Genomic DNA, 16,868 nt, shown 5'->3' with positions numbered 1-16,868 from the left:
AAGATTAATACAGAATTTAAAGAATATTTGCTAAACAAAAAAAGTGACAGCAGAGAGTATTTACCAGCTCCTCTGTCTGTGCTTAAGTCTACATTAAAATCCCCCACAATCAAAACATCAGAATAAGTAGGTATCAAATTTCCCACTAAGTCAAAGAAGGCAGGCATGTGACCTGCTTTTGGTGGTCTGTACATACCACACAACAAAAGTTTCCACCTAAAAGATATTTCCAAAACAATTTATTCCGGTTTTTTACCATACAAAGCTTCTGAATTAGACAACACTTTATAATTAAAACATTTCTTAATATAAATTCCAACACCTGTCCTTCTCTGTCTTGTCTTATAAAATTAAAACACTTAACATCAAATGGTTTTGATGATAAATTTGGTTTCAAGAAAGCCTCAGTTACCACTATAACATCAAAAATATTCCCTTCAAACAAACCAAAAAAGGACTCTCTATGAACTCTTAAATTTTCAACATTGACATGGGCCACTTTAAAAAAAAACATTACTGTTTGAACTGAACCTTTCTTTTAGACAATTCACCTTTTCTTTGTTATACAATAAACAATCAGACTTTGTTGTAATGATTAATTATATATAAAAACCACAAATTAGATGCCAAAACGCTGGCAACGGATAAGCTTATTATTGTACTATAACCATATGATAACTTTAAACAGACTCTCTGTGTCATAAAATGAAACTTGAGTGAAAAATAACAACAAAACACAACACACGATGAAAAACTTGGGGCACATACCGAACTGTAAGAACAACATCTTCATTGGAGTTTCTCCGAGTCCTCCTCTCTCTTGATTTCGATAGCAGGGTCACCTTGCTTCTTCCTCAGAAAGATGCGCCCACCACTGACCCAAACAAACGTGTAGCCCTTCTCCGCTCAACATAGATGTGTTGCACGCAATAACTTCCTTTTTGCTGGAGTTAGGCTGTTGTTTATGTAGATTACTGAAGAGTTTCCTTGTAAAAATCCAATATCTCTGGTGTTTAAATTTTGCTTTTCTCTCCTTTTCTGCACGAACAGCTGTAGATCGATGTTGCGTACAAAGCGAACAACAATGCTTCCTGGTCTTTCTACCATTCCAGTATTTGTTTTCATGCGATAACATTTATCAATCATATTTTGATCAAAATTAAACCCTATAGCTGTAGAAACTTTCTCAATTAGTTTGACCAAATTTTCCTTAGGTGTAGATGGAATACCTTGTATTTCCATTGTATTGTCCTTAGCTGCTTGTTCCAAAAAGTCTACCTTACTAGCTAATTCTGATACAATCTTTTTAATCCATCCAATCTGAGTATTTATCCATTGACTCCCTAAACTCAACATTTGTCTTTTTTACTTCATTTCGAAAAGATCGAATTTCATTCATAATGACTGATAACAAGACATCACTGCTTTGTTTGACAGATAACGTCTTATCATGACTAGATAACAATTGTTGCTGACTTGAAATTTCCGGAATGCATGTTTGACATTGCCAAATCAAATAGACTTGACCTTGTTATAATCCTCAATGGAATTAAAATCAGTTACACATTTTAAGTGAAAAATTGACTTGCATTTAATACAAATACATCTATAGGCATTGTGCGCAAATCCCTTTTTGCATGAACTACATGTTACTTTTTAACTGTTTCCCGCAGAACTATTGTCTGAATCAGTCTCTGACCCTACAACACTTTTTTCTGTATGTTTGGTCTTAATTTTAGAACTTACAGGCTTGATTGGTGTGTCATCATTCTTTTCTCGCCCTCTATGATGACATGAGATACACTTCCATCCAGAACCAACTTCCCTAATGTATTCATAGTCTTCTTTTGTTAAGTTGAAGTCTTTATTACTTTTCAAACATGTAAAATGATAAATCTTTGAGCACTCATCGCACTTTAAGTATTGATCAGCCTCAATAATAACATTAAAACACTTATTACACTTCATAACGATAGTCGACAATAAGTTTTGTGATTATAAAAACTGCCCAATATAACCTTTATCAACATAGCTGTTATCAGACGATGTTGACCCTTTGGCTGCCAGGCTACTACTGACAGAACTGGACTCCAGAGACAGAAGAAGCTTTCCAAGTGCAAGGCTAGCGTATCATCAGCAACACTATTGTTTCATTCTAAACCTGATGCTCCTCTTGGTCTCTGTTATATATGCTGTGTTGGTTTAACCTATAGTCAATGGTTTAACTATCTGGTAATTGCCAGCTGTTGTCAATCTTAATATTGTATGCTTACTAATAATTAAACCACATGTTATTAATTTAAAGGAGAGAATGTAAACAAAATAGAGTTGAGTTTTATGTTGGCTTTAAAGGAAGGTGTGTTAGTCAAAATGGTTCAAATAAATTATTGTCACTACTTTCACTAAGTACTCATTGTTTTTTTGTCAGTTCCATTCGTAACATTGTGGCGCCCAACGTGTTGGCATTGGTGGAAGTAAGTTATTTGTTGGAAAAGTATAGATTTTATTTGAACGATGGAAGCCTTGTTAAAAAGAAGGAAGGCATTGAGAACAACATTTAGTAGATCAGTATCAAAGTTCAATGAAGTTTGTCAAGAAGAATTAGATGAAGCTAATGCTCTTTATGACGTATTAGAACAAAGATACAATGAGTTGGAAGAAATTGATAAAGAAGTATTGAATCTAATGCTTGTAGAACGACCTGATGAAGAAATTGAAACTGAACTAGCAAAACAGGATGAATACAAGAAGGCTTATGGATTAATTAAATACAAGTTGCGAGTAAGTAACAGATTAGAAGATGAAGCTCGTTCTCTCGGCGATTCTGTAAGTAACAACAGCACTTTAGTACCTAAGCACAACACAGTAAGACTTCCAAAAGTAGAATTGATCAAATTTGGTGGAGATCCGAAGGACTGGCTACATTTCTGGAGTCTTTTTCAAACAATAGATAGGGAACCGACTTTAAATGCTGCAGAAAAGTTCCAATACTTGTTACAAAGTATGATTCCTAGGTCTAGAGCATATGAAGTAGTAAAGAGTTTTCCACCAACAGCAGATAATTATCCTAAGGCTCTAGAGGAACTTAAAGGTAGATTTGGGCGGGACGGACTTCTAGTACAAGTATATGTTAGGGAGCTGCTAGCTTTGGTACTGAAAAACACAGAACATCGTTTGTCTCTGATGCAGTTTTACGACAAATTAGAATGTCAACTACGAGCCTTGGAAAGCTTAGAGGTAACAACAGATAAATGTGCTTGTGTTTTGTTGCCTTTAGTAGAATCCTGCTTACCAGATGATCTTCTTAGAGCTTGGCAGAGATGCAGTTTGTCTTCAGATGGAGAAAATAAAGAATCATCAGAATCAGAAGAGCAGACATTGAAGAGATTGCGGCAGTTCATCAAATCAGAAGTTGAAGGTGAAGAAAGAATTGTTTTGGCTAAGACTGGTTACGGTACGAGTAAGAGGGTAAGCCCTAGAAGTAATATTGATAAAACTTCAAACAATATGCCTTCAGCATCTTGCTTGACTAACAGGTCAAAAGAGTTAAATTGTATATTCTGCTCAGAAGCTCACAAAAGTGCAGATTGTCTTCAGGCAAAGAAAATGGATTTCAGTAAAAAAAGACAAATTGTTTTGGATAAAAAAGCTTGTTTTACATGTCTATTTCAGGGACATACATCTAAATTCTGTAGAAGGCCTTTAAAATGTAGTATTTGTTACCGCAAACACCCTACTTTGATGTGTAATAAGGAACAAGGATTGCAAGAAAAATCAAACAGGAGTACCGGTAATGAGGTCAAAGATCTATCTAACTTAGGACAACAAACAAAATCACAGATTTATCTGCAGACATTGAGGGTCAATCTGATCCATGAAGGTTTGATTCGTCCTGTTAGAGCCTTAATTGATACAGGTTCGATGAGATCTTATATTCTTGAGTCCACAGCATCTGAAATTGGTATGTTTCCCGAGGGGCAAGAGAGTTTAACTCATTCACTTTTTGGTGGTGTTAAGACAGATGTTGTTTCACATAACACGTTTAAAATCATTCTTGCCAATAGGAATAATGACTATAAGTGTAGGTTCAAGGTTTTAGATCAACCTCTTATAAGTGAAAATATCCCTAGTATTAGGAGAGGTCCAGAACTTAAGGAAATAGAAGCTGCTAACATTGTTCTTTCGGATGTGGCTGAATCAGATGCAAAAATTGAAGTATTAATTGGTGCAGATGTTGCTGGTAAGTTGTTCACAGGTAACAAAGTTCAGCTGAATAGTGGACTTGTCGCAATGGAAACTTTTCTAGGCTGGACGTTAATGGGTCGCTTATATAGTGTTGTGGAAACTGATAACAGTAAGACAGAATGCAATACATCATGTGTTAGTATGTTTTCTTTTAGTGATCCTTCTGAGGATATTTCGATGTTCTGGAAATTAGAGACACTTGGTATTACTGATCCCGTAGAACAGAAGTCAAAAGAAGAGTTACACGAGATGACACTAGAGCATTTTAGGAATACGGTGAGTGTAAACAACGAAGGTCGTTATGAAGTGTGCTTACCTTGGGTCGAGGATTGTAACATGCTTCCTAATAACTTGGAACTTTCAAAGAAACGGCTTCAATCAACGATTGACAAAACTAAAAATGGTGGTTACTTCAGTAAGTATCAACAAGTGTTTAGAAGTTGGCAGACTGAAGGAATCATTGAATCAGTTCCCAGTGACGAGGTAGATCACATCAAGCACTTCATACCGCATAGAGCAGTTCTCAAGGACAGTGTGACTACACCAGTGAGACCCGTATTTGATGCTTCAGCACATGTTAAAGGTAAGCCTTCTTTAAATGATTGTCTCGAAAAAGGAACCAACATGATCCAGAAAATACCAAATTTAATTAATTGGTTTAGAGTAGGACAATTTGGAGTGATATCAGACATTAAGCAAGCATTTTTGCAAATAAGTATTCATCAAAATGACAGGAATTATTTGGGATTCTTGTGGGTGAATGAAAAAGGGGATTTACAAGTGCTGAGACATTGTAGAGTAGTATTTGGTTTGACAAGTAGTCCTTTTCTACTTAGTGCAGTTATAACTCATCATCTTGAACGGTCTAAAGCAAAATTTAAAAATGAAATAGATGTTATTAACACATTAAGCCAGAGTCTGTATGTGGACAATTGTGTCACAAGTGTAGATTCAGAAGAAGAATTAAGTCGGTTTATTGAGAAAGGAACAGAAATTATGGCTGATGGTTCATTTTGTTTGAGAGGGTGGGAGTCAAACAATCAAGATCTACAACCCTGTGTCACCAAAGTTTTAGGTTTGGAATGGAATAAGGAACATGACACTCTTGGTGTTAGTTTAGATATTGGTGAGCCTTTACAAACTGTTACAAAACGTAATATACTATCTCTAGCTCAAAAAGTGTTTGATCCCATAGGTTTTTTCAGTCCTGTTACTCTTACTCCCAAACTTAGTCTTCAAAAACTGTGGAAATCTAAAATCAAATGGGACGAGGAAATTGGGGGAGATATTCGGAAAGATATTGTCAATTGGCAAAAAGAATTAGCTTTTTTAAAGGACATCAAAATTCCATGTTGGTTGTTAGGTAGCAGCCAGATCACGAACTTGACTATTCATATGTTTTGTGATGCGAGTCAGGACGCATATGCCACAGCAGCTTTTTTGAGAGTGGAAGGATCTTTCTGTGTAAATGTTCAGTTGATTCAAGCGAAGTCAAGAGTCGCACCGATAAAAAATATGTCCATACCTAGACTGGAACTTTTGGGTGCTACGATAAGTGCTAGGCTTTATTCATCTATAGTGAAGAGCACGGATATGTTCAAGAATGCTGAAACCACATTTTGGAGTGACTCTACCACTTGCTTGGCATGGATAAAAAGGAATGAGAATTGGACTGTTTTTGTACGAAACCGAGTCAATGAAATCAGAAGTATATGCGATGGAAACCAATGGAGATTCGTTCCTGGTCAGCTAAATCCAGCGGATTTACCATCAAGAGGTTGCAACGCCAAAAAATTATTATCAGTGCGTTGGTGGGAGGGTCCCAAATGGTTATACCAACCAGAAGAACTATGGCCTACCGAAGTTACATCCAGCAATGAAGAAGAGATAAATGCTGAAAAATGTAAAGTAGTATCATCTTCAATGACAAATACTGAGTGTAAAAGTGAAAGTAATTGGTACTACAGGCGGTTTTCCAAGTACAAAATGTTGGTGAGGTGTTTAGCTTGGATTTTGCGCTTTACTAATAACTGTAGACAGCAAAATATTTGTGGCCCTTTGACTATTAGTGAATTCTGCACTGCTGAGATGTACTTGTTAAAACTAGTTCAACAAGATAGCTTCGTTGGTGAATCTTTGAAAGTTTTGCGCAACTTTGAATATTTTTATGACGAACAAGGACTTATACGATTGAAGACAAAGGTAATGCAACGAGAAGATTCAGTTGATTTTCGGCAACCTATATTACTACCATCCAAACATCCTGTTGTTTTGCGTCTCATTCTCCACGTCCATGAATAAAGTCTTGTCATGTTGGAGTACAAGGGTTGCTGAGCATTTTAAGAGAAAGGTTTTGGATTTTAGGAGGAAGGAGGACGTTGAGGACTGTTATAAAACATTGTGTGATTTGTCGAAGGTTTTCATCAAAAAGATTTGAAGCTCCAGCTGCGACTTTGCCAATCGAACGACTTCGTGATCCTGTAGCTTTTGAAGTTTGCGGGATAGATATGACAGGTCCAGTTTATCTTAAAGGAAACCTCAAAGCATATATTTGTATTGTTACTTGTGCTATCGTGAGAGCAGTTCATTTTGAACTTACCCTGGCACTGTCTACAGATGCATTCTTACAGGCATTGAGACGTTTCATAAGCAGAAGGGGCAGACCACATACAATATTTTCAGACAACGGTACGAATTTCACTGGAACTGAAAGTCTGTTTAAGAAGCTGGATTGGGAAAACATACAGGAAGTTTCTAGAATTGAGTGGAAATTCATTCCACCAAATTCACCATGGTGGGGTGGGTTCTATGAAAGACTTATACGATCACTAAAGGATCTATTGAAGAGAGTTTTGAAGAAAACTAGTTTGAACTATGAAGAAATGTCAACTACATTATGTGAATGTGAAAGTGTTATCAATGCCCGACCGCTTACTTACATGTCAGATGATCTGAATGAGTTGAGTCCCATTACTCCATCAATGTTTTTGAAAGATATAAGCGATGTGAGACAACCCGACTTAGACGCTATCGAGGAGATCAATTTACCGAAGAAAGCTGTATACAGAAAGAAAATAAGAGAAGGACTGAAGTCAAGATTCAGAATCGAGTATCTTGGTCAATTATCACACCATAATAATGTCAAAAGTTACCGAGAACCTGAAGTGGGAGAAATAGTACTCATAGGTAATGGCTTTGACAAGCGGATAAACTGGGTGATTGCCAGAATCATTGAAGTAATGAAAGGAAGAGATGGAATTGTACGCACAGTAAGATTGAAGACACCAACCAATGAATTGATTCGCCCAGTACAACGTTTATACCCATTGGAAATAAACTCTAACGAAGAGAGAAAATTAGTTACAAGAAGAAGTACACGATCCAAAGTACAAGTTAATGAACCATAAGTTAATTAACTTGGGTGGGAGGATGTTATATATGCTGTGTTGGTTTAACCTATAGTCAATGGTTTAACTATCTGGTAATTGCCAGCTGTTGTCAATCTTAATATTGTATGCTTACTAATAATTAAACCACATGTTATTAATTTAAAGGAGAGAATGTAAACAAAATAGAGTTGAGTTTTATGTTGGCTTTAAAGGAAGGTGTGTTAGTCAAAATGGTTCAAATAAATTATTGTCACTACTTTCACTAAGTACTCATTGTTTTTTTGTCAGTTCCATTCGTAACAGTCTCTTTACAGACGCCTCTTGAGTAAGTGTATGTGCTTGCCTCCAACAGTTTGTTGATGACGCTTGGCAACCTCTAGGGTTTTTCTCCAAGAAACTATCACCCAAACAGTGCATCTGGCCTGCATACTACAGAGAACTCCTCGCTATTTATGAAGCTGTGCAGCATTTCCGTCATCTTTTGAAAACAACTTCTTGCACTATATTCACAGATCATAAACCACTTATTTATGCCTTTCAACAGCGCCATGACAAGTTGCCTCCAGCTCAGTTATGCCAACTTTCATTTATCTCTGAGTTTTCGACGGACATAAAGCACATCAGTGGCTCACAAAATATAGTTGCTGATGCTTTGTCACATGTTGAAACCATATCAACTGTTTTAGATCATGAATCCTTAACCAATCATGAATCACCTCTTAGCCAAGTCGCAAGAGTCAGACGAAGAACTTCAAAATTTCATTTCAGAAAGTACTACATCTCTTAGAATGGAGAAAGCTCCAATTCCTGGAACCCATTTGAGCCTTATCTGTGACACCTCAACAGGAATTCCTAGACCCTTTGTCCCAACAGAACTGCGATGTAGAGTTTTCGACCAGTTCCACAAGCTGAGTCATCCTGGAATACATGCCACAACAAAACTTATCTGCGATCGTTTTGTCTGGCCTTCCATTCGTAAGGATTGCCACAAATGGACTCAATCTTGCCTCTCATGCCAAAGATCTAAGATAACTAGACATGTTTCTACCCCTCTTGGTGATTTTCATACACCTACAGAACGTTTTTCTCATGTCCACATTGACCTAATTGGCCCACTTCCCTTATCAAAAGCTTCCAGGTACTGTCCAACTATCATAGATAGATTTACTCGTTGGCCTGAAATTTGTCCTATATTGATCAAATATTAAAATAACTGTCGAATCTGTTACTCGAGCGTTTGTCTCTACTTGGATAGCTCAATTTGGATGCCCACAAAAGTTGACATGTGTCCGCGGATCCCAGTTCACATCGACTTTGTTTAAAGACCTAGCGCGACAGTTGGGCATAAAGCTCCAGTTCACTACCAGCTGGCATACACAAGCCAACGGTATGATTAAAAGACTCCGCTGCCAGTTGAAAGCTGCTATAATGGCTCACAGCAAATCAGACTGGACCGAAGTACTGCCCTTTATCCTTCTCGGAATAAGATCTGCTTTCAAGGAGGACATTCAATTCAATTCAATTCAAATTCTCTTTATTCATTCACAGTACAAGTTTTTATACAATGAATAGCGTCAAATAAATATCTATGTCAAATAAACATCTCTGCTTCATCGGCTGAACTGGTGTACGGAGAACCACTGCGTCTTCCGGGAGAGTTTTTCGTAGTATCTTCCCACAAGGGCAATGAGCCGCAAGGATTGGTATCCGGACTGCGTAAGCATATGAATCGACTAAGACCTACACCCGCATCATGCCACGTTAAACCAGGATCGTTTGTGTTCAAGAACCTCTGCACTTGTGACTTTGTATTTCTCCGACAAGACTGTTTAAGGAAATCTTTACAGGCCCCATATTCTGGTCCTTACAAGGTCATATGCCGTGATGAAAAGACAATTACAATCACTGTAAGAGGTCAAGAAACTAAGGTATCTTTGGACAGGGTGAAGCCAGCCTATATTGTTGCAGATGAAAATCCTATTCCTAAGCCCACAAAACGTTTGGTGCCGACTGGACAAGCGGAGGAAACCTCAAAACTACCACCATCTTTTCAAACTTGTTCTGGAAGACAAATCCGACCACGGGTTACTTTTCAGAATGATGTATAGATTCCTTTTCTCTGTTACGTTGTCATAGCAACGCATTATAGTTAGTCAGGTTTTTGTTTTTCTAAAGGATTGTATACAAAATTTAACTCTTTTATTAAAATACTTTTCTCTTACTCATTTGGTCGTAATTTATTTGATGTACACAAACAACCACGACCAAAAATATAACATTGTTTCAGTGAGAAGAAAACTCATGATATCTATTTATTGTACGAGATGTGAGGCAAAATATAATCTCATTTCACTTCAACACTAACAGGAGGGGTATGTCACAGTTTTTCTCATCAATAGTATTGCGGAACTAGCGTTGTTTACAGTATAAAATATGTTTCAATATATTTTACAAACTTACATAACTAAACATAAAAAATTTCAAAGACCTTTCGTCGAATCGAAGATTCATAGCCTACTCGTACAATAACAAAGATTACCAAAATAATTCTTGTAGCTTCCGGAATAGAAGAGTTCTTCATTTCCAAAGATATAAAAATCAAAGGTGAATAGAACTCTAATGTCAGGTTCCGGACGTAGCACTTGTGGAGGGGTCCGCATGAGGCTGCTGAGCTGGCTGATACACCGGCCCATTGCCAGGGTGGCCTCATCACATGCCGAGTTGTAAACATTCAGCATCTGGGGAGAAATACACATACACTACCTTCCAGATTACTGAAGAAATTGTTAAAACGCCTGCTCCTATCTTCCAAGAACAAATTATTAAATAACCATAAAATATGAAAAATGAAAACAATGTGACTAATGCTATAATTCTTTATTTTTAAGTTCATTTTCCGTGATGGTAAGCTATGTGACCAATATGTTTGCTTACATTCTACTTCACATCTTAATCTCTTTATTCATTTTGTACATTCAAAAATCTAATATATAAAATTCTCGTGTCACAGTGTTTGTCTGCAAACTCCTCCGGAACGACTTCACCGATCGTTATGAAATTTGGTGTGTAAATTCTGTAGGTATGCGAATCGGACGTAAACTATTTCCCGTTTCGAAATTCTTAAAAAAGGGCTCCGCCCCAGTGGCTCTGGAGTTTCCCATGTTAACCTTATGAGAAATGGAATTAATGAATCTTAACAGCTGTTTCAATTAAACAAGTTGGTTCTGTTCTATGATGTTCAATAGCATTAAGGCAAGTGAGCGCAGCGAACGAGCTCCAACCTAAAGGTGAGTGAGCGTAGCGAACGAACTTCAACCAGGACGTGATTGAGCGATGCGAACGAGATCATCTTGAAAATTAAACGTAACGGTACTTTCTTTCCATCGGTCTGTCTTAGGGGAAACCTATAACTTAGGCGATACGAAGTTCGCCGGGTCAGCTAGTAGTTTTATAAAATACAAGAAATGGCCATAAAACAACAACAAAACCAAGAACACAAATATTGCTGTATGATTAACTCCTGTAAAATATCCTATTCACAACTTACTATAGACCAGTCATCTAAGACATCCTTGTTTGCAAAAGATGGCGTAATTAATAATTATGATTTTTGGTACGTTGTTAGGATACATAAGAGTAATGTAAAACCATGTTTGCAGCATCGAAAGACCTGTGCTTGCTGCTCGTCGGTTGAAAAACTCGATTTTCATGTACTTTTTTTCATCTTTTTTTAAAAAATCTTGAAAACAATTTATTGTCAAAAGAAAGTGTTCGCACCTTTTTTAAAGTAAATAAAATTTCCTACAATTTGGTATCAGTTGCAGCTCTGTATCTATTATAGACTTCAAGATACAGTATTTATAAGTTTGGAGCATTGAAAAAAAATGTTATAGTCTAGAGTTGATCATATTTAAAGCTATAAATATCAGCTTTAATACTCTCCCTACGACATCAGTAATAAAACATAATATTCTGTGGTGAATATTTTTAGCTTTAATGTAGGCACAAGTGGAAGCCTGTAGGCCAAAATTTTGTCATTTAAAAAGAAAATTGAAATCGGCAAATCTAGAATTGTTTTTACGGTATGTAAACCATATAGCTTAACTCAAAAAAGCGTTGTGTGTTATTATATTTGACAAGGTGAGTAAAATTTCATTGATTGTTAATTTCCGTTTTTCACGCACAACTTGTCGTATTCCCTCAATGTTTACTTCATTGACTGCTGTTGAAGGACGTCCACAACAAGGGTCATAGTAGTCAATGCTTTCACAGAGCCTTTGCGAAACCGTTTGTGCCACTCATAAACTTGACCTTTCTCTTTCGCCTCTTCTCCATAAGCTTGAATGACAACTCAAGATTCTCACTAGGTGGTGTTTTAAGTAAAACAAAGAACTTAATGTTTACACGCTGTTTGTGAAATGGCATTTTTCAATGCAGGTACCTACATGACCGACAGTAACCGACAATGTATACTTGCAGGTACACGAAAGCACTTTCCAATGCTAGACTACGAATAGTCAGCTATACCTCCACTACCAAAATGCCCTCCCTAGGAGTCGTACCAATTACTGCAAGGCGAATTTCCTGCTAAATGTCTAAATAAATTAATTCCAGAAACTTTTTGGCTGCTATATGTATATTGGTATATGAAACAGCTGATCATATTAATCTATGTTTATTTTGTTATGTAAATAAAGAATGTTATGTTATGTTCTGTGATTAAATGAGTTATATTAGTGTTAGCGAATTTCCCTATAGGGAAGTATCTATTACCGTAGGTCTCATGGTAAGACCTAGGCTCCGGACCGATTCACATTTTCATTTTGATGTCCCCCGAGGCCAAAAACACCATTCGTTCAAATTTTTAAATATATATATATATATATATATATTAATTTAGGTGTTCACATAATAGGGCTGCTGATAAATTAAATTATTGTAGTAAATAAGTACAACTGAGCACCCTGAATATTATATTTTTAAAAAGACGTGACATGTTTCGGACATAAGTCCATTTTCAAACTTCAAATACATTAAATACTTAACTGTTGTTTATATTGTTTGTTTTCAAATAAATATAACTTATGTATACAGATGATTTATAGAATTAGACAGGATTTGGAAAAACATTTTTGTTACTGATTATTTAATTTTAAATTTGGTCAAAGATTGGGTTTCTTGAAGGAATTTGGCTATTTAAAATATGATTTGGATTTTTTAGCATTTCTTCGTATATGAAATATTCTTCAGTTGAATCCATTCGATTTCCTTTGTTTAAAACTTTTAGAATTTTCATGTTGTTTTTTAAATTTGTGTAATTGTGGTTGGTCGATAAAAGGTGTTCAGCAAAGTTTGATTTCATGGATTATGTTCTGTTGTTACTCTTAAGAGCTTGAATGTGCTCTTGGAATCTAGATTTGAAAGAGCGTCCTCTCTGACCAATGTAGAAGTGTTCACAATCAGTGCAGTTAATTTTGTAAATGCCAGATTTGTCATAGATGTCTGATGTTCTTTATTTGTATTAATGTTATTTGTTATCATATTGAAAGCGTTATTTTTTGTTTTAAAGCCAATTTTGTATTCAGAATTTTGAAAAGTTTTTCTTGTAGTCCTGTTAAGAGTTGTATTGAATGGGATACTAATGCATTTCTCTTTCTTCTTTCTTTCTCTGTTGTGTTCTTGATTTAGATTTTTCTTTCTTTTGATGTTTCTAATCATATTGTAGATGATGTTTTGCTTACACTACTGTGTCTGATCATGATGCACAATGCCTTGATATATTTAATGTAGATAATAAACATAAAAATAATATCAAAAAAGAAGGTAGGGTTTTCAATGTAGCTAATTATGAAAACTTCATGATGTACATTTCCAAAGAAACTTGGATTGAGGTATTCCAAGCACCAGTTGAAAGAAAGTATCATGTGTTTGATTCACTATTTAGATATTATTTTGATTTATCTTTTCCTAAGGTGTTCATTTCTGAGAGGACTCAACCGGAGAGAAAATGGATAACCACAGAACTTAAAGCCATAAAACAAGATATAATTGATTTGGAAAGTTTGTTTAGGCAAACAAAAAATTAGGCAATAAAAGAACACATTAAGCAGAAAAAAGTATTACTAAATCAGACTTTATTGAATATAACTAAAAGTCAAATAAGTAACAAAATTAAAAATTCTTCTAACAAGGTTAAAACTACATGGAATATAATAAATACTAAATTAGGAAAAAAAGAAAGCCGAAATAATAATATATGTTTGAATTATAATGATAGGTTAATTAATAAACCAATGGAAGTTAGCAGAGTCTTTAATGATTTCTTTGTTAATGCAGTGGAGAGATTTGTGGTTCCCAATATTCCCCCACTGCAACTGGAAGTTCCTCCTCTAAAAACTAATACTAAATTCAGATTCACACCAATTACAGAAGAGGAATTACTGAAGGTAATTTCTTTATTTGACAATAAATATTCTACTGGTATCGATTGTATTCCTATGACCCTTATAAAAAAATCTTCACAATTTTTACTTAAACCCCTAGTTCATCTAATTAATTCATCTTTCATCTCAGGTCATTTCCCAGATAAATTAAAAATTTCAAAAGTTATCCCTATTTTTAAAAAAGGTGACCGTAAAGATATAACTTGTTATAGACCTGTTTCATTGCTATCATCCTTTTCAAAAATATTTGAAAAGATAGTATACAATCAGTTAGTAAACTTTTTAGAATCGAATAATTTGTTAGATAAAGAGCAGCATGGTTTTCGGCAAGGGAAGTCCACAATAACTGCTGCAGTTGAATTTATTGAAAACATAATTGATGCAGTTGATAAGGGTGAAAGGGTGGTGGGTATTTTCCTTGACCTCACCCGTGCTTTTGACAGTGTGGCACACCCTGTTTTAATTGAAAGATTAAAATCACTGGGTATTCAAGGAAAAGAGTGTGCTTGGTTTTCCTCTTATTTATGTAATAGGCATCAGTTTGTTGAAATGAAATATCTAGATTATGGTAATTATTGTAATTATTTAAGAAGCTATGTCTGTGAAGCTCAGGTGATTAAGTATGGAGTACCTCAGGGATCCATCCTGGGTCCATTACTTTTTTTGTGTTACCTGGATGGTCTGCCTAAGAGTACTAGCTTCAGTTCGATGTCACTATATGCAGATGATGCTAATTTAATTGTTAAAGGAAATTCCAGTTCTGATATTGAGCTCTCAGCCAATTTGGACTTAATGAGTATTCAAATTTTTTTAAATCAAAATAACCTTCTATTAAATACAAGCAAATCAATGATAGTAAGTTTCTCCACAAAAAAAAATAGCTCTGGATCCAAAAATCAAAGTTTGCAATAACATAATAAATAAAGCAAATCAGACAAAATTTTTAGGACTTTTCATTGATCGACATCTATCTTGGAATGATCATGTTGATAATGTAGTGAAAAAGATGTCATCAGGAATATATGCACTGTGGCAAATGTCAAAAATATCTGACCTTACAGTGCTGAAAACAATATATTATTCTTTAATACACTCTCATCTGGCATACGGAATTTGTATATATGGAGCTACCTCAATATATAATTTGGACAAAATTCTGATAAAACAAAAAAAAACAATACGAATCATGTTAGGTTTAAAAAGCACAGAGAGTGTCGAAAACTTATTAATTTAAAGATCTTAAAATTTTGACAGTTTACAGTCTTTATGTCTTAGAAACAATAAAGTATGTCAAAGAACATGAAAGTGATAATATTTTTTGAATCCAAGCATCATTATGATACCCGAATTAAAATTATTTTTGATAAACATAATCTGCATTTTTATAAAAACAAAACTAAATATATGGGCACTAAATTTTTTACTCAGTTGCCAAATTTAATTAGAAATGAGCAAAATTACAATAAATTTAAAAAATTGCTGAAAGAATATCTTGTTAATAAAGCTCTCTATTCTTTTTCGGAGTTTCCTTAAGTGAGGGCTCCACTACTGGTTGCCTGGGTTTTATATATAGTTTTAAATATGTTGTATTTTAGATATATAGCATGAAAGCATGGGATTTTTAGTTATATGTGACTCTATTCTGATGCTGCAATGTATTCATACGAATAAAGTTTATTTTGACTTTGACTTTTGACTTTGGCTTATATCCATTCCTTGATGCTAAGTATTTAATTTTGTTTAATTCTATCTCGTAATTTTTCTTTGTCATTGGAATGTTCAAAAGACGATTTAGCATGGATCTGAGAGCAGATAGTTTGTATTTCCAAGGATGGTTAGAATTTGATGGTATCATTAGGTCTGATTGAGTTGGTGTTCTGTAAATTTTGAAATCGTGTTTGTGTTTTTTGAAATAGTTAGGTCGAGATAGTTTATTTCATTATCGTTAATTTCTTGGGTAAATTTTATTTTCTTGAACAATGTGTTCAAATATTTTAAAAAATCTTTACTTTCCTCTTCATTTCCTTCAAAAAGGCAGATGACATCATCCACATATCTGTACCAATATTTGATTTTTGAGTGGTATGGATTTAGATCATTGTTAATTTTGTTTTCTTCTAAATTATGTATGTAAATATCAGCTATCAAACCAGATAATGGGGACCTCATTGCTAAGCCTTCACTTTGTTGGAAGAATTTTTGATCAAATGTAAAATAATTTTGGTTTAGACATGTTTCGTAGTTAGACATGTTTTGTAATTTCTTGATCAGAAAGGATGTTGCTCTTTTCTAAATCATGTTTTAATATCTTCAAAGTTTCTTTTGGGGGAATGTTGGTATACATGTCCTTGATATCAAAAGATATAAATTTTGAATGTGTTGGTATTTCTTGATTTTTTATTTTGTTAACAAGTTCAATGTTGTTTTTTACGCTGTAGTTTGTATCCCAATTAAGACTGTTTTTAATCTATTATTTAAGTATCTACAAAGTTTGTATGTGGGTGCTGATCTAAAATTTACAATAGGTCTTATTGGTATATCCATTTTGTGTGTTTTAGGGAGTCCTTTCAACATTGGAGCTTTAGGATTTATTATTTTCAAATCAGTTTTTTCTTGGTTTGAGGGATGTTTGCTTTGTGATATTATTTTGTTAGTAGCTTTTGAGAATTCTTGTGTTGGATCTTTTGTTAGTAGGGAAAAATTGTTACTATCAATTAAAGTTTGTACCTTTTCTTTATAATCAGAATTTTTTAATATAACTGTTGTATTTCCTTTGTCTGCTTCAACTAGA

The 16,868-nt window shown here is 34.8% G+C and overlaps 1 protein-coding gene across 7 annotated transcripts in view; it reads right to left on the bottom strand.

Moving 5' to 3' along the window:
* The window catches only part of LOC129004903 (uncharacterized), a 187,405-nt gene that overhangs the window by 3,225 nt on the left and 167,312 nt on the right, over positions 1–16,868 (bottom strand). For all 7 annotated transcript variants that reach the window (XM_054433602.1, XM_054433612.1, XM_054433619.1 and 4 more), the window contains one exon: positions 10,174–10,372. In XM_054433602.1, the coding sequence (XP_054289577.1) occupies positions 10,174–10,372 (199 nt within the window). The remainder of the gene's footprint in view (positions 1–10,173; positions 10,373–16,868) is intronic.

Source organism: Macrosteles quadrilineatus, unplaced genomic scaffold (genome assembly GCF_028750875.1).
Source record: "Macrosteles quadrilineatus isolate MER2022 unplaced genomic scaffold, UCM_ALF_1.0 Scaffold_1__1_contigs__length_201487025, whole genome shotgun sequence".
Classification (NCBI taxonomy): Eukaryota; Metazoa; Arthropoda; class Insecta; order Hemiptera; family Cicadellidae; genus Macrosteles; species Macrosteles quadrilineatus.
The sequence above is the reverse complement of the archived record's forward strand: the minus strand, read 5'-3'. Positions and strand labels throughout refer to the sequence as shown.